Raw genomic sequence first — 22247 nt, forward strand, 5'->3', positions numbered from 1 at the left:
AGATCACTAGCAAATGTAAAGAGAAACAAGTGGAGTTTCTTGTATGTCTTCAGCAATGGTCTTTAAATAAAGATGCTTTATTTCCACATGAAATTCAGGAAGTAAAGGCCATATTGATATATCTATTCATAAGACAGGCCATATACAAGGCTGTATTAAGCTACATAAGCTGTTGTGTACAACTTCCTAATCTAGACAGAATCAAAATTAGGGGCAGCAGAGACAGTAGGTACTTCACTAATGGGTTTTTGAACCCTCTTTGCATCTCTTACAAGTAGGAAAAATCATCATTTCTTAGAAAATAGATATTCACAGGCACACAATAGAAAATACGTGAGGTTTCAGAGCTTCAACCAGTGCAGTAAGAACACCTGGTTTGATGTTGCTCATTAATTGCAGTTTGTAATTAAAACTAGTAATGCAATCGAAATAAGAACAAAAAAGTTTAATTGAGCTCCCTGTTGTCCCAAATTAGCATGCTTAGTTTTGTCTCCAATCCCAGGTTTTTTTAAACTTTCCCAGAGGTGACCAGCAAGACCCAGGTGTATCCTTCTCTTTTCTCCTTCTGTGCTCTTTGGCCAGCCCAGGGCAGACATTTCCAGGCTCTCTCCTTTCCTGTGTGTGCCCATAGGTTGCTGTAGTGGCACTGGGCATTGCTCATGTTGCTTTTGCTGCTGGAGAGGTGAGGGAAACCTGCTGCCTGGGAGGCACCCTTCCTTTCCGCTTGCATGGCCAGGCACGTAGGTCCCTGTGAGAAAAAATATGTGATAATTGGTTTAGTTCATTTTAAATACACTTTTTTGTGAAACCAGTAATTGGGAAGGCAATTATGGCTGCCCATTCCTGGCTCACAAGTCCTTTAGCGTGGTGGAGTACCAAGCCCTCAGTGGTGAGCATGCTTAGCAAATATTGAAGTGCAGCAACAGCATTGCTTAATAAAAATGAACCTGTTTTTTGCAACTGTGTTCCTTTGCTTTCCTTCTGTTTAAGGCTTTCCAAGGTAGCATCTTAATTTTTATATGTTTAGAGTCAGTGTGTTTCCAAGGCATTTGTTTTATTTAAGAAAAGGAAAACAGGGCTGAAATACCTGTGCTGAGATCCTGCCAGAGATGGCAAGCCTGGGGGCCAACATCCAGTCCAACTGAGGTGACCGGGTTTGCAGAGCGGTGACCACAAGTCATCCCCTTGCATGTGCAGCAGATCCAGAATACAGAACACAGAGTTATTTCTTTGAGACTTAAACATTGCAAGCAAATTTTGAAGATACACACATTCAATAATTAGTATTAAAATTTGTTAATTGTTACTAATTGGTGTCTGATGATCTTAGAAGTTACATCATGTACTTTTCTGTGATGAACTTGCTATGCCTGCATATGGGATGGGAAAGGAAGCTACCATACTTTCACATCTTCGTCCTTTCGTTTATGTAGTGGAGAGAAAAAGGCTTCTAAAATATCTCTGAGTAATTTTTTTTAGACCTGAAAATGGTGTATGGGAAGGACCATGGATTCACAGTGTTCCTTGCCATCTCCCCCTGTAATCTTATTAAGACCTTTCTGTCCAGTTTTAATAAGATTTATGCTTCTTGTGCCAGTTAGTGCAGAATTTCAGATGTCACAAGATTGGTCCATGTTTTATTTGGGATACAACAGGTACCTGCATGGGTACTGGATTTCAAATGTGAGAGTGAAAGTTTCTGTCATTCATCTGGATAGATGCTCTGTAACTCAGGAACACCTTAGACTGGTGCTGGGTTACGCAATTTTCGAAGATGAGTTAGATTTGACCACGTAAGTGCTGACATACACATGATGATGATGGGAGGGTAGAAACTTCTTGCTGACTCCAGTTCTTGCTGCCTAACACTGTATTGTGAATCCAGGCAACTTAAAATGCTTAGATATGTATTTTAATATCTAGAAAATATGTTCTATGGGTGGTTTGCTGTATTCAGTTAAATGGTGAAGATATGGACTTTGTCCTAGCCTGGTTGAAATGAATAGTACATTACTGCACATTAATGTGTACTATACATTGTAAAGAACACTTATAGTGACCTTAAAATGCATTATCTTCTATATTGTTAGAGACCAGCAATTTACAAATGCTTAGAGTGATTAGATTGACATGGTTTATGTGTAATGAGCAACCACTGGTGAAGCGAGTAATTAAATGCAAAGTATACTCGAAAATGTAATAATACATTGAAATTCAGGGCAGATTATTTCCAAGCATCATTACGGGAATCTGTCTTATCTCTTTGTGTTCCAGTATGAATGGAGATTTCTAGCAAAATGGAAATTCAATGCATTCTGTCCTTCCAGTGAGGACACTGTTTTAAAATGTCAAAAATTAGAACCTTTTTACATAAAGAATTCTGTTACAGGAACTTAAACTGGAAATACTGTACAAAGTAGTATGAGTGAATCAACCTTTGTCCTTCAAGGGATTTAATTTAAATATTTTTTATTTGCATTTAATTTTGGTAGCAAGTTCGGTGTTCCTCCTTTCTGCTTGTTGTGTTTGGCTGTGAACTTTACTACTGATTTCTTTGTTTTTGAGAAAAGTGGCTTATCCTTGTCCCTAGAACATAGCCTGGCTGTTCAGGCTGGACTGAAAAGGGTCTTGCGGTTATTGAGCTCTTGTTTTTGCTGAACAAATGTATGTCATGTTACATACACGCATTTCATTATTGTTTCCCATTAACAGACTAGCTGAAATATATTGATTCCTTCTTTTGCTTCCCCCATTGAGCTGCATATTTGTTCTGCAGTGGATCAAAAATGTTGCTAAAGCCGCGCTAAAAAAAAAAAAAAAATCCTGAGCCTTTTGTTTTCTTACCAGTTGGGAGTTTTATTGGCAGTCCCTAACACTTAGGATGCTTATATCTATTTCAGAAAATGGAAAGAGATGGTCAGAAAGCCAGAATGGAAAAACTGTTTATAAAAAACAGCAGTTATACAGCAGGTTGGCTGGTGCTAAAACATCTTGTAGCTATCAGTGGTTTTTTAACTGGTGTTTAATCAAAATAGTTTTTTGATGGAATTAGACCAACTGATTACATAGTAAATCAGATGGAAATCAAAATCCTCATCCTAAACTTTAACACCTATGTAGTGTTAATATTGTGCATAGGCCTAGGACTCACAATTAACTTAAAATTATTTATCTGTTGACAATGCAAATATACAAAATTGGAGCAGTGTGTTGAGTGATTACTGTTGGTGGGGTGGGGTGGTTTTTTTTTGGTATTTGTTTTTTAATTAGCATGTTCCCCCCTCCCCCCTTTCCCGCCTCCCCCAGTCTGGAAAGCAGCCAGTGTGGCTTGTGAGGCATCTTGTTGTTTTTGGAATGAAGTGACACTGAGGTTGAGTCCAGTTGCAGTGGTCTGTAGTTGAAGTAAAGGAAATACAGCTTTATGGGTTGAGGGAGAAAAGGAAGTTTGTAGAGAAATGGAAACCTGGCAATGGCATCAGGATTATTAAGATACGGTGGGGGGTTTTTTAAGATAGTTTTCCCAAATGTATTCCCACTAGCGTGGGGTTTTTTATAAGGAGTTTTGGATGCAGTCAGCTTTTGTACAGATGCTTCTCTCACCCTCATAAAATAGTGTTATTGGTTTTTAGAGGTACTTGTATTACTGTTGTTGTAAAATGAGCTTTTTTATCTGTATGAACAAAACATAATGGCACAAAGTAGGCCACAGTTGCAAAATTATTTAATTTGCCTGTGTCTCTAGGATTCAAACTGTGTATGGAGGGGACTTTCTCAGGCATCTAAGTCCTTCCAGAATCCCTGTAGACAGAGTGAGGAGAAACCAGAGTTAGCCAGTATTCCTCCAGAAGATTAAGGGAGCCTGCTGGGCTCTCACTGCTGTCCTGCTGCCTGACAGCATGGTGCCAGCCTCTCTCTACTGAGCCTGTGTTTGCTGTCCTGTTTAGTGGCAGGCAGATGCAATCACATGCTCTTCAATTGGTGTAAACTGACGTAGCTTCATGGAAGGAGCTGCATCGAGTCCCAGGGTGGGAGGCAGTGCTGCTCTGGGAGCAATGCTTTGCACTGGGCAACTGCTTTCTGCCTGTGCACTTCCATCACATCCAGTACCCACTGCCGACTCCTCATTGGGAAATCAGCCCTTGAGTTGTTTTTAAAACAGTCAGCAAAGTAGGCATGGTAAGTGGTGTGGCAATTCTTTCAGTAGTTTTTTGTATTACACTTTGCCTGTGTAAACCTTTACAAAGCCTTTTAAAAATTAGGTTTCTGCTCCTGGTGTGCCCACCTGAATACACAGGTACTGCACCAAAAAAAGGAAAGAACATAGGTAGGAGTCAGTTTTCCCATTTGAAGACATATTTCTATACACTTGGGTCACATAGAGGCAAATAATGCTAATATTCTTGGGAGTTTAATACTTTGCATTGTATAAGAAACACAGACATCTTAATGCCTGTTAAAGGCTAGAGAACTGTTTGAAAATAACCTACTTGAGTTTTTAAGCAGCAATGCACCATAAGCAAGGGAAGATGATAAAGTCCGGTCAGGTTGTACTCGAGGAATGACATACATAGTCTGTCAAATCTAAGTCTCTGTGTTTGCATATGAATGTGATAGGTCTACTTATTGTAGTGTTTGCTGATCCTTTGAATAGGCAGTGCAATGGCTGAGTTGTCTGTTTGATCAATATTTTTTTTGCTCTTCAGGGCAAAATCCAAGCTGAAATTTAAGTGAAATTGGAGAAGACCGAAGTTTGACTGCAACATCAGCGTCTTCTCAGGATGTGCTTTTGGGCGTAGCAAAAATTGACCGCAGATAAGTTAGGGCCTAAACTACTGAAAAATTGCAGCCTGTACATCCTTTGTAAGGAATAAAGAAAAATTTCTTTAAATTCCTCAGAATTTGTGTCAGTGTCAATCATGCTCATTTAGGGCAGGACTTACATTGCAATACATGGTCCTGATTGGGGCATGTGGCGTTCAGTACTAACAATTTGGTTATGACAAGATACCACCAAATAAAATTTCTATAGGCAGTTAAGGATGGTTTTTGCAATGAAAAATTATTAATATACTTCTGAAAATATTAACTGTGGTAATCATTTAGCTGTCACACAGAGTATTAAATTTTGCCATTTAATAGTAGCGAAGCAAGCAAGAATTGTAGCTTAAAAATAAAACCCTCAATCTAAATATATACCATTGTCTTGACAACTTCAAAACAGGAATTGAAAGGCTTTTGTAATAAAGTTTTTACTTAGAAACCAAAGCAAGAAGTGGCTTTTACTTAGGAGTAAAGCCACATCAGACCCCAGCTCTGGCACTGCCCCATGCATGAGCTTCAGCGCAGAAGGCACAGGTAATCCTGAGCTGTCGCTTCCAAGTGGTGGCATAACTAAAGTTTGTCTTGCCCAGTAGTGGTGGAAGTTGTCAAAGACAGGTGAGGGTAACTGCAGAGAGAAATAAAACTACTTTTTAAAATTTGCTGGTGGTTTATAACTCCTGTTTCTGTGACTGAACTTCCAAGTGATGTTGGTTGCCCCAGGCCAGGTTGCAAAGGACTCAGCTGAAAATAAACTGAAGGTTGCTGATGGCTTAAGGGTGGAAATACATAATGAATTGCATAGAAAAGCAGCCTATTATAAAGTGGCTTGTATGAGTGATAATTCATCAAGTGTGTGAAAAAGACCTAAGTTTTTATCAGCAGTTGATACTGGAGGCGATAAGGTGGCAATTCCAGAGGTATGACAAGAAAAGCCAAACCATTAGGGAACAACAGAGTCATAAAGTTCGAGAACAGCAAAGGAGAGAGAATGTGAAGTACTGGCAGTAAACTGAAATAAATTGGTGTTACATAACTAGTGTTACAGTGGTAATATCTGTCTGTCTGTAAGACAGGCTGTCAGGTTGGGCTAGACCTTCCACAAAATTCTTGCTGAAACACTGTGGACTTAAAGGGCCACCACAAGCCTCAAAGAGGTTAAAAGAATACAAAGGATCTGTGGAAAAAAAATTTACTGATAAGATATGACAGGACAGTCAGTTTATCTGAAAAAATATGTTGGAAATTTTCTGTGTTAATCTCGGAACTGTGAGAGCTTGAAATCAAAGGAGTCCTGGTTGTTAATCGGTGTGTTTGCCAGAAAGTGAGGAGCCTGATCATTCAAGTGATCAGGCCCTCAGCACTCCCCACATCAATGACTGCTTGTGTAGATGGTTGTATTTCTGGCAAAAGACTTCCCATACCCTTCCAGACAGGGCAGGTATCTCAAGTGGAAATGGCTTCCATAGACATAGATGAATTAAAATAGAAAAACTGCCTGTGGAGCAGGAGAAAGCTACTGGAGAGTGCCCACCAAGGGAAACTCTTGGCTTTCTCTCATGATCATCTGCTTCTGAAGCAGAAAAGATTCTTTATATGCAGTCGCTCTCAAGGGAAAGTTCAGAAAGAGGCTGATCTTTCCAAACATCTGTTGAGAACTGAAGGAAAGGAAGAGAGTTAGTCTAAGCAATGGATTTGGTCTTCTGCTGTTTCTGGCCATTTAGCCCAAGAATCCAAACTTCTTGGCAGCAGCTCTGCAACTTCAGCATTTGCTTCTTTGTTTTTTGTCTTTTTTGACTTCCATATGCCTGCATGGGGCCAGCTATTAATTAGGGCACATTGACATACGAAAACTAAGGTGTTGTTTGAATGCATTTTGAACTGGATGTGGATACATTTGATATATAAGAACAAATTATCTGGTATCACAGTACAAACATTCTACTATTTATGTTTTAGGCTTAGCTGTAGTCTAAGCCTGCAACCTTCTGTCCTCACTATTAGGTCTGTAAAGAAAACTCAATAATGTATGACACAGTATTTTTGCTGAAACTGAGTAAAACACTACAGTTTTATAAATTGAAGACACTTATAGGGTTGGATATTGGAACTTGGATATTTTCAGATTTTTTTTTTGCTTTAGGACATCACTTCTAAGTCAGTTTTCAGGAAAGTTGAAGGCATCTCCATATGTGTTAGGATTCTCAGACTTTGAGAAAAGGGCTTATTGTGAATCTAAGAAGTTTTCAAAAAATAAATGAAATCAGAATTAAATTTATCTTATTTATATGTCTTGTCCTAATTCTGTATGATCACATGCTGACTGTTTTGTCTTCCCAACAGATTTTCCCCATAATGTGTCATCTGTTTGTGTGTGAAGAAGTGTAAAGTGACTAATTCTTTCTACTATTTACATTCATAAAGTAACAATTCTTGTTTTGTTCTTGAAGAAACTGCTAAAAGCCCTTCAGTGGAAGCACTAGAAGCAATTAAATCATCACCCCTAAGTATTTATGCGTTAGTGATTCAATATACTTCACCGAACAAAACAAAATTACCTTGGCAAGAATGTCTTTCCTGTGAACTTAAAATTGTTTGCACCATTTTTATACCTGCTAGATATAAAAGATTTATGGAGAGAGATTTATGGAGGGAGGAATATATCTTTATGCATAAATATATACATAGGGACATTGAATAATTTTTTTGGATGATGAAAAGGAGGAATAAGGGGGAAGAGTTGACATAGGAATTTCAGTTTATTGATGCTCTTACTATCTGAGGGCAACACAGCATGGATATCTCCACCGTAAAGATCAGCAATAATTTACAAGTATTTGAAAATCCAGTTTGCCAGTCCTAGAAGGTGCCTGGATTTGTCTGAGATAGCGTATGTGGCACTACCTGCGTGGAAGTGCCTCTGTTCAAGGTGGGCCATTATGCCAGGCCATATTTTGCTTGGCTGTTTGAGTTGGGTAGAGACATTGTCTGCCAGATGGGCCTGCCTTCACGAAGCTGGGGAGTGTAGCTGGCCAGGAAACGGCATTTCAGAGGAAAATCTAGATCCTGGGCTTTGTTTTGGTTGCTGGGAAGATGGAGTGGCTTGGTTCTGATGGCTTTCCAGGCTCTTCAATGCAACCCCGCAATAGTTTGCTTTATAAACACCAACACATTGTAGTCCAGAGAGGTAGTGTATTTGTTAAGATACCTATTTGCTTAGGTAGTTTTTGCTTATGGGAAGCAGCAGACCTGAAGATCTGGGAAGTGCTGGTAAGCAGAGAGTGCTCCTCATTGCTGGACAGGCTCCTTATGGAGATCTGCTGATATCACTCGCTCCCCTTTGCCTTCTGACAGCTGAGTTGGATCATAGCAAATTATTTTTCTGCTCCTGAGAAATGCTCATTTCCAAAGGAATCCAGTAAGTGGCTCTGAGAAGCACTTTAGTTTCTTGGTTGCCTTTTATGTGGATAAAGTCTGACTTTTTTCTGGAATTTTAGGAGGGCAGCTACGATTTCTTTTCCATAGTTATGCAGCATGGATGTGTGTACATTAAAGATATGTTGTATATAATGTGGTTTCCAACATTCTAATTCAAATACTGATTCAAATACCTTTTTCATTTAACATTGAGAGGTAAATGATTGCTTTACCAAATGGACTAGAATTGCTTGTTTTCCTGGGTAGTCTTCAGCACTGTTGAGAACTTAATGGCAGTGTCTGAATTTATGAAGGGCAAACAAATGGTATTCACTAATTCAGAGAACTAATTAGAAATAAATGCCTGTGGGTATTGGATCCCCCCCCCCTTACATTTTAGGAGAATTAGAGGAAAATTTAATAATTGCTTTCAATTTTTCAGGCAGCCAACATCAAGCGTGAAATGACCTTCCCTGCATTTCAACAGGAGGATGTAAAAAGTGACATCAGTCAAAAACTGCCAGACCAACAGTTTCTCCTGTTTACCACAAAGGAGGAAGATTTAAAAACAGCAGAGACCAAAAAACTAAATAGAGCTCATGAGTATGAAAAGGAAAACACTCGTTCTGTTTGTCTTCTGGAACAGAAGCGCAAGGTTGTTTCTTCAAATATTGATGTGCCTCCAGCAAGGTAAGAAGAGTTGGAGTTTTTTTTGCTATGTTTTCTTTTAAGCTTTTTTCCCTTTTTTCCATGTCTTTTTTTTTTAATGGGATATTAGATGCAAGTTTTGTAAATAGCACTACGAACTGCTAAGACTAGTATTCGTGCCCAGGCAGTCCTAAGTCACTCACAACTCCCCTATTTGAGAGATCTGCTAGAAAATTAAAGACATTAGTAGCAGAAACTGAGACCATGTGCAGAGTAGGACTTTGTATTTCTTTTTTAATGTTTTTACTTTTAGAACCTGCTGTAGCTGAGGTAATTGCAGAAGAGGATGTATCTTAAGAGGAAGAGGTTGTTGACCCAGCATCACCCTGAGAAGTAATCTTCTACATTAGACACAGAAACATCTTACCTGCTAGCAATTTATTTTTTAAAATATTTTTACTGTCATACTTGCAAGCGCTTTATACTCATGGGAGTGTGCAGTGCATAGTGAGGATGTGGTATCTTATGTTCTGTTATGTCCCTGTATGGGTATACATCTGGGTCATAATGTGGTCTAGGAAAAGGGTTCATAGAAAACTGTGGTGAGGAAAGACAAGTGCAGGGAAATCAAATTTATGCAAAAGGGGGATTTGGGGATTTTGGTATTGCTATTTAATTCCTTTAATTTCTTAATTAATTCCTTGAGGATCTGTTGTAAATGCACATACATGTTTGTGTCTTCAGCATTTGCATTTGTGCATTACACTCAATTTATAGTGAATTATTTTGAAAAAAATAGTTGTTCTTTAATCTGAGCCTGACGTATATCACAGCAAGAAATTCAAGGTATATTTATCTGGGTTTTTTTCTTCCTCATATTTAAGTGGAATAGTAGTAAGAGAGAAGGATAATCTGGAGAAACTGAGAATTTAATACTGGCTAGTGATTTAAAGTGAAGGCCCTTCAGAAATACAGAGTCTAGAACCTTGAACTTCTCAGAAAGACGTTACTGCTTTGAAAGAGAAAGGGAATGACTCCTCTAGGAAATGCTGAACATTAATATAAAAGAAGCATATGCAGTAATGCTGAACACAGTCTTTTCTATCATTGGTGAAAAACTGACAATAAATTGGATAATCTGCATTGCAAGATGACAAGTGCTGCTTCTTTTTTTTGTTAATGATTTCATGTTGGCATCAGTCTGTCTGCAAAGATTTTTTTTCTTAACCTGCCTGGGAGTTTAACTTGCACATAATATTCAGTGAAAGGCTTTTTGATTTTATAGTGCCACTAAAAAAATTTGTAGTCAAAATGAATGCTTAGTTGTTTTTCGGTTTGTTGGCTTTCTAAAAAACAACATAAACCAGCAGGTTCTGCCATATCATCCAGAACAGGATGACTGTTGTTTTCCTCTGGATCTCATAGATGACACTTCTGAAAAACACAGAGTTCATGTGCATTTTGACAAGATTTTTCCCCCATAAAAATCTAGTAAAAAGCTATGTGCTAAAAACATGAAAATATTAAGATACTTATCTGAGATTTTCCCCATTAATCAGCCCCATAATGTCTGAGTGCCCTTCTCATTCATCCTGTGTGTCTCAAAGCAAATAGGATCACCAGAAAATTTAGGTCAGGAGGGACCTCAGGAAGTCACCCAGGCCAACTCAAACCATATGTTAGCATTTCCATTTAACAATTCAGACAGATAAAGTACAAGATTTAAGTATATTTTTGTGTGACTTCATGCAGATAATCCACTTGAAGTACTAGTCGAGCTCCCATTTCCCATAGCTGCAAGATCATCCTTCCTTGGAGGGATGGATATTTTTTCCCGAATGAGCTGGAAAAGAGGATGAATAAATATCTTTAATGCCTTCTTAAGGTTAATTGTGACACCAGTTGTGAGCACAGGCTACTTCTGATGATAGGATGTAAGTTCATTTGCAAAGGTGTCTTCTAAAGTTGTTCTTTGTTTCTGTATTTTGTTGGGAACAGAAAAATTACCATATTATGTTGTTGCATGTTTTCAGACATCCAGGTTGAGCTCCAGAATTAGAAGAATTAGAGAATGAAATAGAAAACAAACTTAGAGTCTAAATTCAATAGCATAATAAACATTTTGGTCATTCTTGCTACATTTCTGCAGTCAGGGTCAAGTTTTACTTTTAATCTGAGGTGAGTTATTGAACCATTTGTCCATAACAGACAGGAAGAACACTTAAACCTTTGCTTGGAGATCTTCCTAAATATTTGTTGTTGTAATGAAGGAAGTGCTCGGTTTCTCTTCCTGTGCAGCACAGTTTGATCTCTAAATCATATTCTCCAAGAAGTGTCCATGCATTTGAAATTCTCTTGCGTCCTTCCTTCCACTCTTCTGTGTAGAACTGTGCTGATAGAGTTGCATGTTCCTCAGAGGTGAATTCCTCCTCCCTTTGCTGCCTAGCAGGAGTTGTTGGATTGACTGTCCTCTCCTCTGATGGGAACATCCATCTACCATTGCAGATTGGTCACAACCAATTGTGGAAGATCATCTTGAATTAATCAGATGATGTTTAAAAAGGCATGGGAGAAATAAGGGCTTTAATATGGTCTTCAGTTTCTTACTGCTACATACACCCTCTTTACAAAAAAAAATCATCTATTATTTTGAAATAGGAAAATGCTATAGAAATGAAGCTTACTATTTATTTTGTTTTAAAACCCTAGTGGAGCTGAGGGGGTTACTCTTTCACTTCTTATGCTGAAGTAAAGGGTAACATTAAATTTTACAGTATCCCACTAAACCCAAGACAATATTTAAGTGATTTTGAGACAGAAGTTTACCAAACTGCAGATTTCTTATTAACATGGGCATATGAGTATCTCCAAGAGAGCTCTGAAAAAGTATTTGCAAAAATAGCTGGTAAGAGCATGGATAAACATGCTTCATTTTGACCACAAAATGAAACAAAGTCTATCCCTTCTTATCTGTTTTTAAGGGTCTCAGTGAATAAGAATGGAAATCTTTGTGAGGCACTGTATCTAAAATAACAGTTCAGAAAACACCAGCATAGTAAGTGTTTGTTTGAGACATTCAGTTGCCAGGCCTTCATTATTGCTTATAGACTCTGAAATTTTAGAAATGTGAAAATATCTTAGCTCAGTCCTAGTGTTTTAGGTGAATGGTAGTCAGGTGTTCTGAAAATACAGGAGATGAAACTGTAGAGCAAGTGGCACATGTTCTTCTACATGTGCTACATCAGTCTGATGTGCGCATGCAGGAGAAGAGGAAACCAATGGAAACAAAGGACACTTCAGGGTTTTGGCTTTTAATGATATCTGGAGAGAAGGGGTAGATCCATACTGTTTAATAGCTCAATAGTTATGCACTTACCTGGAACCTGGCAGGTGTGGGTTCAGGTTCTTCTGTTGTTATATTTGGAAGAAGTACCTGAACTGGAGTCCCTGCTGCACAAAGGAGATGTTTTACCATTGAAATTGTGACGTATTCAGGGTGCTTCATAGGACAGCTCTTTAATGTAATAGTGTCAGGCTAAGTGCAGCAGACCTGAAATAAATATATTATTGCATGCAGGAGAATTTTAAGATTGAAATTAAATTACATTTTTAAGTTCATTATTTATATTTTCTGTTTCATCTTGCAAAAATACTGTGGACCTTTCTCTCTATGTTAGGTGGTCTACTGGAAGTATCTTTTAGATTAAAACAGGAGGAGACTATGACTTTTTCTTAATGATTTTTTTCTTAATGATTTTTATGTTTGGAATGCAAAAATGAAATGACAGGTTAACAACATTAAGTCTTTCCCTTTTCATATGTCTTCATTTGATCGTTTTGAACAAAATTTATATGAGTTAAATAGCTTTCCTATTTCTGAAACTCTTGAGTAAATGAATTGATATAATAAGGAAATTTGAATTCCTTACTTTCCCTTTAAAGTGTAAATTTATTGGTAGTTTTGATGCATAAAGGACTGCAGTCTTGGAGAAAGCAATCTGACCACTCAACTGTGAACTGCAATTATCTCTGAGAATTGAGATGTTATCTGTAGAACAGAGGAAAATATGCTTTAGGTTGACCTCCAGTTCAAACAGCAATCAAACACAGCCAGATGCACGAATCTGAGTAGTGAAAGGTCATTTCGTAAAGAGACGGTGTCACTGAGGGACTGATCACCTTGTCTGGTGGGCAGAAACAAGCCCAGGTCCACCAGTGTTTCAGGCAGCTACATTTGTAGAGGTCAGATATAATCAGAGATGATGTCCCCAGTAGGCAACGGTGTGGAAGTTAACAGAGGCTTCTTGCTTATTTGTATTTTCACCGGTTACTTACCATCATGCAGACTTAGTTCCAAAGAAAGTTAAAAAGAAAGATGTGAAAAAGCCTGGACTGCTGGTACAGGGGATGTGAGCGTGTGAGTAGGGACCCAGTGCAGGCCACATACACGGGGAACGACTTCTGCATCTTGGAGGAATAAGGATGGAAGAGTGAGCAATGGAGAACAAGGGATGAAGTTCCCTTTTTTAAAGTAAAATGTGGGAATAAATGTCTGGAAATGGTGATGGGGTTAAAGGACCCTTAAGACAGAAGTGTTTTGATGAGTGGTACTTGGAAACCCTTCAAAACTTAAATGCGTTAGTGTCATAAGTGGTGTCCTTTGGGTGTCCCAGAAGGAACTGGGAAGGCATCACTTCTATCCTTCTGATGGGTGGGAATGTTTGAATAGTTTTGCTTTTGTTAACCTTTTGCTAGATGACCTCAAAATATTGTGAAATTTGTATTACTATATCACATCATTCTTCTTTTCCCCAGTCCTACTGTACTCTGTTGTCCCTGAAAAGAAGAATAAAAGATAAGCTTTCTAACTACCTTTTTCTACATTTTTTGTGCTCTTAAAGGACAAACCAATGCTAAACCTCAGCTGCTTAAGCACTTCCTTATATAGTGTTAAAATAATTATTGTGCTTAAAACCTAGTTTTTGTGCTCTTCTGGTTCACTGTTACTAAGAAGTGACATATGCCATGACAATATATTGGATTTTACTATCTTCAGTTGCTTCTGTATTGAAAAAGCTGCTCAATTACTGCAAAAATAATTTTTATTCATGTACCTATATTTTATCTACTAATTAGTTTATAATTTAATGAAGAATATGTGAAATAATTGAAATAAATATCTCTAGGAATTCTCTCTGACATTACCTCTTTAGATCTTCTAGAATAGCTACAGAAAGTTGGGGCAAAATGTGTTGCAGCCGTGTTTTCTGACCATCATTATAAGGAAACAGTACAGACAGTGATGTATTTTCATCCCTAAATTATTTTCTTGCCTGGTCTCTCCAGGAACATAGCTCTGGGCAGCCATTTGATTAGAGAGTGTGTTGTTGATCCATAAGGCCTGCTGGGCATGACTGATTATGCATCATGCATTCCAGTGGAAACATTTGCATATTTTCTTAGCCAGAAATCTCCAGGAGCCTGACTCCAAGATCAAAAGCAGTATCTGCTTAACTATGATAACCTCACTAGGAGGACTTCCCAATCTGCTTGCAGAGGGAAGAGCCTGATGATCAAGTTGTGCTTTTCTGTTTATCTAGAGGTGGTGTTTTTTCAGAGATTGTCTTCTATTATTCTTCTCCATCTGTTTTAGTTCAGCTGGGGGAGCTCCTTTCCTATATCTCTCACAATTTTTGCAGAGGGGATTGATGGGGCAACTTCAGAGGGCATCAACTATTTGTTGGCTGCTGAGGCCTTTCAATGAAACTGGATGAAAACAAGAGGCGGAGAAACCAAGCTGTGCTTCAGCTTTGTTGACTCTAACCCTGTGAGCTTCTGCGTTCTCTAGTTTTCCTGCTAGCCCAAAAGCACTTCATTGAGATGTGAGGTTTTCTTCAAGTTTTTTCAGCATCCTATAGGCTGGGTGCTCCTGTTGCTTAAATTTCATTTTCTCTACATCCATGACAGTTAGAAACTTTGGCTGTTTGATAGTTTTTCTGTAATGAGAATTACTCACAGTCATTCCCATATTTCAGGGCTTCTGTAAAAGTGCTGATAGTTGGCAATACCATACGTTTGAAAGCAGCTTCTCCAATTACCCACACCACCTAATTATTCAGGTAGTAAATTGTTGCTTTGTTTTGCTAGACTTCTTTAGTTAAATATGTGTGCAGCTTGACTGAATTTCACCCAAGCAGTCATTAGAGCTTGATTATGTTTAATATTGATGGTAAACTGCCATCATGGTCTGCTACAAAAAGGTGTGGTGCCTTCTAGGATCTTAGTGGGAAAAAAGAGACTTATCCAAAGAGCAATCAGAGAACTGGTCTGTTAGCACATTTTGAAATAAAAACCTATTTCTTGATGCTGTTTTCTTTGCATTCTAGAAGGACTGTATACATCCTTTTAACTATAGATCCCTTTCATCTGACTGCAGCAAAAGCAGTGTAGCGAAAACTTCATTGAAAACTGTAGATTAAATTGCAAATAAAAACTCTGCAAGTAGTTACTGCAGAGCCAAACCATAGCTCCAGAAGTCACCTTGCTTTATTACTGGAAGGCCATCTTCCAGGTTGCTTGCCAGATTGTGCATAGTATTTGTTGCTATGATAGCTGAACCAGCTTCTCATGATGTTGAGAGAGATGACAGCATTCCTGACAGCTTGCAAACTGTTGGAAACTCACCTTTCAAGTGGTGAGATGGATCAAGTCTCAAGAGTGCTGGGGAACATAGTAAGGCTGTCCCATTCTAAGGTGGCTGACTGCTGGCATGGTTGAGCTTGTGTTTCATAGCTGAGTGATACAGACTCAGGAATTACCATTCAGAAGTCCCCACTGCCAGAGAGCCACAGCAACACGTTGGATAGGATTGTTTTTTGAAAAAGGTGTAACATTCTCAGCTGTAGAAAAATTTACTCTGAAATTGTGCATAATCTCTCTTTGGTTTTCAGTGGACTTTTGTCAGTTTCCCCATTTCTCTCCTTTGTGTTGTGCTGTGTGCAGATCTGAGTGTTTCTAGATATCTCATACTTGACTGTGTTACTGACATCCCCATGATATTCAATCGGTTACAACTACAGTTACAGTTACAGCAGTCTGTCACTAGCACAATTTTATTTTTTCACCACTTGCCTTGGATACTCTGGCTGGCCTATCCATCAGGATTTTGACAACATAGTATACTTGTTAAAGTGTAAATTTTGGATTAGCTAATGTTACTCTTGAGGTATTTTTTCCTGGTAATGTTAAAAGCAGCAGGAATAGGAAACTCATTAATAAAGCAAAATGCTTTTGCTGTTCTGTACTTGTAATATTGCATTACATAGTGATTCTCACACAATTTGGTATAAAAGCAACTATGACTGTAGTCTTTGAGCCTGGTTTACTGTACTTGGTCCTGTGAGATCAGGACGTGATGTAAAAGTGATAGACCTAACAAGAATACGGATGAAGCTTTCTTCTCAAGAAATAGTGGCTGTTTGGTGGGGCTTTTTGTAGCACCTGGTCATCACACAGACCTCTTAGTTCATTGTTCCCAGGTTTCCATAGTATTAATGCTAGAGGAGGGAAGTTCTAACACCATCTGGTGACTTTAGCCATATGGTTTTTTGACCAGTGTTAGTGTCCATATTTTTAACTGTAGACTAGCTACCTACCCAGTGAAAAATAAAATGTGTGAAAATTTGATTGTGCAGTTAAGTGTGGTAATGCTAAGTTGCTGTATTGCCTGACATTGGAGTCTCTATTATTTTAGGTAATTATTATTTTCAAAAGAAGGCTTTGCTTGTGCATGTATACATACACCTGTAACTAAGTTTCCCATTTCTCTAGGAAATCCCATATTCAAAGCACTGCTGAGAAAGATCTGTCTTCATCTATTGAAGTGCAACTACTTCTTTTTAAAATCTTCTTCCACTGGTAGCCAAGACAAAGCGCTACATAATTTTATCTGTGTGATGGAAGTTGCCAACAGACAATGATCTCATTTCCAAGCAAATTTCAATGAAATCCTCTAAAATGGCACAGAGGAAAAATATGTCCCTAATCTGCAGCAACCATTAGACACTGGTTCATGAAGAGCTGCATTCAGTCAGCACTGCTGCTCTATCTGTTAGCCATTGATGTGAATGCATGGTTTGTTCTTAGCTCTTCAGTTCCCTTAAAAAATTGAGTGTAATTTCAAAACACTCTTCAACAGCAGGCAATATTCAATAAGAGTAATTTCTTTGTGGTTCGTGTTAGCTGTGGCACAAAAAAAATTCCTCTTGAAATGCCATCTGTGCTGAGAAAAAGAAAAAAGTCAGTGGGTCTGTGGTTTGTAACTTGTGTATCTGTGAAACGTGCAAGAATGGGCTACCGTATATGTGGTTACACAGAATACCCACATCATAGCTGTGTTCATAGCTGTAATTTTATTTAAATGCTATAAAACTAAAATATCCTAGTTTATGCAGTGGTATTTGATGTTATATCATTGAGGTCAGCAAGACATGAAGCCTGCCTTTCTGCGAGCAGTTGTATTGCTGACTGTTATTTGTAAAATATTTTTAGAAGTTTTTCTCTTAACTCCTTTAGTATCATCTACATGAAAACATTAATTTTACAGATTTTGAAAAAAGGAGGTAGAAAGCGTGACTTTTCTCCATGTATAGTAATATGCTTGTGTAGGGCGAGTTGTAAGTGTTTTGTTTGTATCCCTAAGAGAACTACACTACAGTGGAACTCATATAACCCTATTTTTTTCTTGTGCTATGTAAGCTGTATAACTGGTTTCAATAGATGAAAGGCTATTTTAAGGTGTCTTTTATTTATATCTATAAGACATATTTTCTAATCTCTAGTATATGGTGATTTATACGCATCAGATACCTGTTTTGCCTATTACTACTTCAGTTTTTGTTACAATAGGAGCATTGTCAAAGAATGGAACACTTATCACTTTGAAATAACAATATCTAGATTAGAATATGTACGTAAATTAGACATTTATTTCTAAAGGGTTATTTTTATTTGAAGCAGAACCACATCATCTTGTGGTTTTACTGATCTGCATGGTTTAATATAAGCTATGACTCTTCCCTCTCCCTGATCATTTTTGGAAAAAGATGGAACAGAAGTGTTGCTAGATACATAAGGTCTGCATGAAGCCTCTGCAAGTTTTGGTCATTTGCTGGTCTGTAAATAAAAAAACCCTGTGATTTTGTTACTGAAGCAGCACTTGGTAACATGGTACCGTATATGTAGGGCATATGAGTTGCAGCATGGCTTTTGTTCCCTGTGGAAAGCCTAGTTCCATACCTGGATGAACAGTTGCTTTTTGGAAGTTCGCAAGAGTTAAGCTGATTATAGTTTTCTCAAGCCAACAATAAAAACCAGTTTTTGTCGTTCATGTATGCTAGTTGAGCTCAATATATAGGGAGCTTTGCAGTTTTGCATGGGTCTGTATTTAAATTCTACCACAAGAATTCCTGCTGGTGATCTGATACTGTATCTGACAAGTGACCTCGGGTCATGTGTGCTTGGTACCCAGTGAACAGAAGCGAGGTAGTAGCATCTTCAGAGGACAAGGAGGAAGCTGTGTGTAAAATATGAAGTTCTGCTGTTAGTTGTCCCAGCAGAGAAAGTACATCCCAAAATACCTTGCTCTTCCATCCATAGAGTAAAAAATGAAATGAGACATTTTACTAAAAATAACATTCCCAAGCAAATGTATCTTTACACTTTGCATAGAACCAATATTTAGAAACATTTGTTCATTCTCATTTTAGGATAAAACATTCTCTCTTACTGGCTATGTATGTGAAATGGTTTGTTTGATAACCACATCTTCAAAATAACCTTCTTGGGGAACTGAGCAAAAAGTATAGAACAGCATTGTCAAAATACAGTAGCAGAGTGTTGTCCATCCTTCTCTCCAGGACTCTACCAGAAGCCCCTGGGACACCTGAGCTGTGTTAATCCTAATTGTCCTCTGCAGCATCAACACCAGCATACTGCACTGAGGCTGCTACTATGTTGACACCTGTATTTTTTTATAGTAACAGCAGTATTCCAGATGGTAAATGGAGTCAATAGCCAATTGATGCTTTTAAAAATTATTCTTTATATTGTAAGTTGTTGTACCTGTTGCTCGTATTTGCTCCTAATTTAATTTGGTTTGTTACTCAAAACTTAATGTCATGGCTGTTTGTTTGAGGAAGAACAAAGAGTGATACTTCCACCAGTAGACGTGCTGTTGTTATTGTCAGCTTTACAATGAAATTAAGCCTGTGTTTAGGTAATGCTTTCTCCAGGAAAACCTCCATTAAAATACTTGGTAGTTTTTTACTTAATTTTGTACGTGAAGGACATTCATCCTATACTGTGTTCCCAGACTTGTGCTCCCTCGCGTTCGTCTGCCTGCTTTCCCCCCTTCACCTTAATTTGAATGATCTCTTTTGTTTTCAGTGTGTATGTCCAATTTGTTCCTCCCTTTAAGCTGAGGCAGGCAGTGAAATGAGCTGTTAAAAAGGGTAATTAGTACTTTCCTATACACACACAGAGTGCCACATGCTGCACTGTGCACCTGATGGCTTGGTGTGAGGGGGTTCCTCACCTGGCTTGGTGAGAAGGGAAAAGATGATGAAGAGAGTGTGCTGGGCCTATTTTTATATTTATTTCTAATGAGAAGTGAGTGTGAAAAAAAGGGTTGATGTCACTTCCTGGTAGGTCTGTGCTGATGATTGAGAAAGAATATTTTGGCTGCTGTTTCCTAGCTTGTTAACTCCTGAGAACTGTGTCCTGAAGTCATGGACCCATGTCAGTGTCCTCTTGGACTAAATGATTTGTCCTCCTCTCTCCACATACCAAGGCTATTAGTGTGGGGCATCCTCATGGTATCCCTTGCTTCTCACTGTTGCTTAATTTATTTTACATAATGGTAGTTGCTTTCATAGGGTGCACTGGGCCCTTGGCTCCAAGATTACGGATGAGTAGTTCTCACAGTAAGTGCAGAGTAACTATTAAATAATATGTTTATGGATGTATGCATACATATATATATATATATAAGTGGAGGGTAAGCATGTGTTTGGTGACATACTTGTGCCTTCATCTGTTATATCTTAAGAAATGTCTTGCTGATATTTAACCTTTATAAACTAATATTTCTACTTCTACCTAGCTAGAGTACTTTTAAGTCAGAGGAATAATAATAGCAATAGTAAAATTCTAATTGATGTTGAAAGCCCTGTAAAATATGTCATATAAAAAGGCTTGTGGTTACACTGATTTGTATTTTGTGGTATATATTTTATCATGATGTTGACAGAAATTTAAAGTATTACAAAGGAAGATGCGTGAGTCTTCTCTTGCTAATCTCTGAAGGAATTATGTGCAGAGTAATGCACATTTTTGTCATTTTATTGTGTTCTGATCTGAATAAAAAGCTTGGAGAGAAAATCTACATTGAATGTGTAATACGGGTCTTACTCAGCTAGATATGCATTACACTTATAATAAATCCTTAACAATAAAGCAGTGCATAACCAAGCTTTCACATCTTAATTTAAGACATAATAAACATGGCTTGTATTGGTCCTACAGATAGAAGCTTTGAATTACATTATGCAGCAAATGTTCTTAGTTATCTTTGGTTGTTTGTTTTTTTTCCCTTGGGATTTTTTTTTTTTTTGACAACCTGTTGTGCCGACATGCAGACTGTTCACAGTGTTGAGTTTGCCTGTCATTATTATGGCAGAGGAATATGAGAGGCAGCAGTCTGCAGTGGGAAGTTGGATTTATGAGCCGGGGAAAAATATAGTTTCTGTTAAAGAAACCATGAGGGCTCAGTAGATGTCCCACCTACCAGTGCTGCCCAGCACAGCCATGGCTTCCTTCTGTGGGACAAGGATTGAGGTCTCAGCAGTTGCTGCCCCTCAGGGTCATGGTTGCAGCTCAGCCTCCACAGAAGTAGATGTTGGCCTCCTGTCACTGGTGAAATCCCCCTGAGATGGAGGGGACTGCCTGGGTACAACTGAGGAGACCCTGGCTCCTAGGCAGTTTTTATTGTATATGCCTGGTAAAATACAATCCTCATAAAGGAACTTCAGTTAATCACAGTACTTCAGCACCATCAGTGTTATTTAAAGTGCTGCTGGCTTTGTTGGTATTTGCCTCTCGGTGGTCCTAGAAGTATGGCTTACTTCCTTGCTATCAAATATATCAGAAGCAGGAATTATGGAAGATAAAATCTTTAATCAGACTTCAAAACTGAAAACAAGCTCTCCCTCTGTTCATCCCTATATCAGAGGGCAAATACTAAGCCATTCTGTGTGTTTCTGCCTTACCTACTTTTTAAACTTAAAGCTTGTCTGAGCTAAATGTATCCCTTGATGTCATGAGAAGTTAAAAGCGTCTGGCCTGGAGTCCCCTCCTGCTTTGTAAAATCTGTTGACTCGCTGTGCTCTACAACCTCCCACCTATCGCTGTGTATTCTCTTCCTCCCACTTGTTCTCCCCAGGTTCCTTCTGGGGGGTATGCCTCTTCTCTAGCCATCCCTTAAGAACGCCAGCAACTCTCCAAACCTGCCTTCTTTTGAATACTTTATATTTTTCATAGTTGGACTTCTAAAATATTCCCTTCAGTTCCAGTGAGGAAAACATTTTTCTTCCTCTCCAAAGGATATACCTCAAATCTCCTCATGCTTATGTGATGTATTCTCTAAACAGTGTGTGGGATAAATGGTATTGTACTGAATTCAGGAATTACATGGTTCTCATATTATACATTGAGTATATTTGTGTGCCTGGAAAATATCCAGGTAGCCTTTGCCTGCCCCACCACATTGCAAAGGAAGGCTCCCAAGAGCTGTTCAAGCTCATAGAGGGAAGGAAGTAGCTGGGGAAAAAGCAAATCTGGCTAACTACATACATGAACCTAGTTGTCATTTTTTCACTACTGTTTTTGTGAAATTATCAACATTTGTTATATAAGCTGATTATACCCAATTTTTGTTCAGGAGAAAACAGTGAACAACAGACTGAAGTTCAAAATTTGCTTTGGTTGTTGGGAAGTATATTCATGTATGTGAGCTAGCCAAAACTAACAGACTTTAATAAGCAAGGGCAGATGTGTATACATGCTAGGATATGTTTCTACAGAACTCTAAATCACCAACAGGATAATTAAAATTTGCTGAGTAACACCGGTGGTGAGGCCACAAACAACATACACATTAGTTTCTTTATGTAAGCAGTGAGGGACAAATTGTTTCCAATGTCTGTAAACAGTACAACATAAAGAAAACACTAGACTTTGAAGAAGCTTATCTTTCTAACTACAAACAAACAGAACAAAAAAAACAATCTAAAAATGCCAAACAAAAT

The 22247-nt window shown here is 38.2% G+C and overlaps 1 protein-coding gene across 3 annotated transcripts in view; it reads left to right on the forward strand.

The window, feature by feature from the left end:
- ZNF704 (zinc finger protein 704) overlaps positions 1–22247 on the forward strand; it is a 129598-nt gene that overhangs the window by 10082 nt on the left and 97269 nt on the right. For all 3 annotated transcript variants that reach the window (XM_027750452.2, XM_027750446.2, XM_027750431.2), the window contains exon 2: positions 8678–8925. In XM_027750452.2, the coding sequence (XP_027606253.2) occupies positions 8678–8925 (248 nt within the window). The remainder of the gene's footprint in view (positions 1–8677; positions 8926–22247) is intronic.

Source organism: Pipra filicauda, unplaced genomic scaffold, assembly GCF_003945595.2.
Source record: "Pipra filicauda isolate LSUMZ 115617 unplaced genomic scaffold, ASM394559v2 scaffold400_size1120237_pilon, whole genome shotgun sequence".
Lineage (NCBI taxonomy): Eukaryota > Metazoa > Chordata > Aves > Passeriformes > Pipridae > Pipra > Pipra filicauda.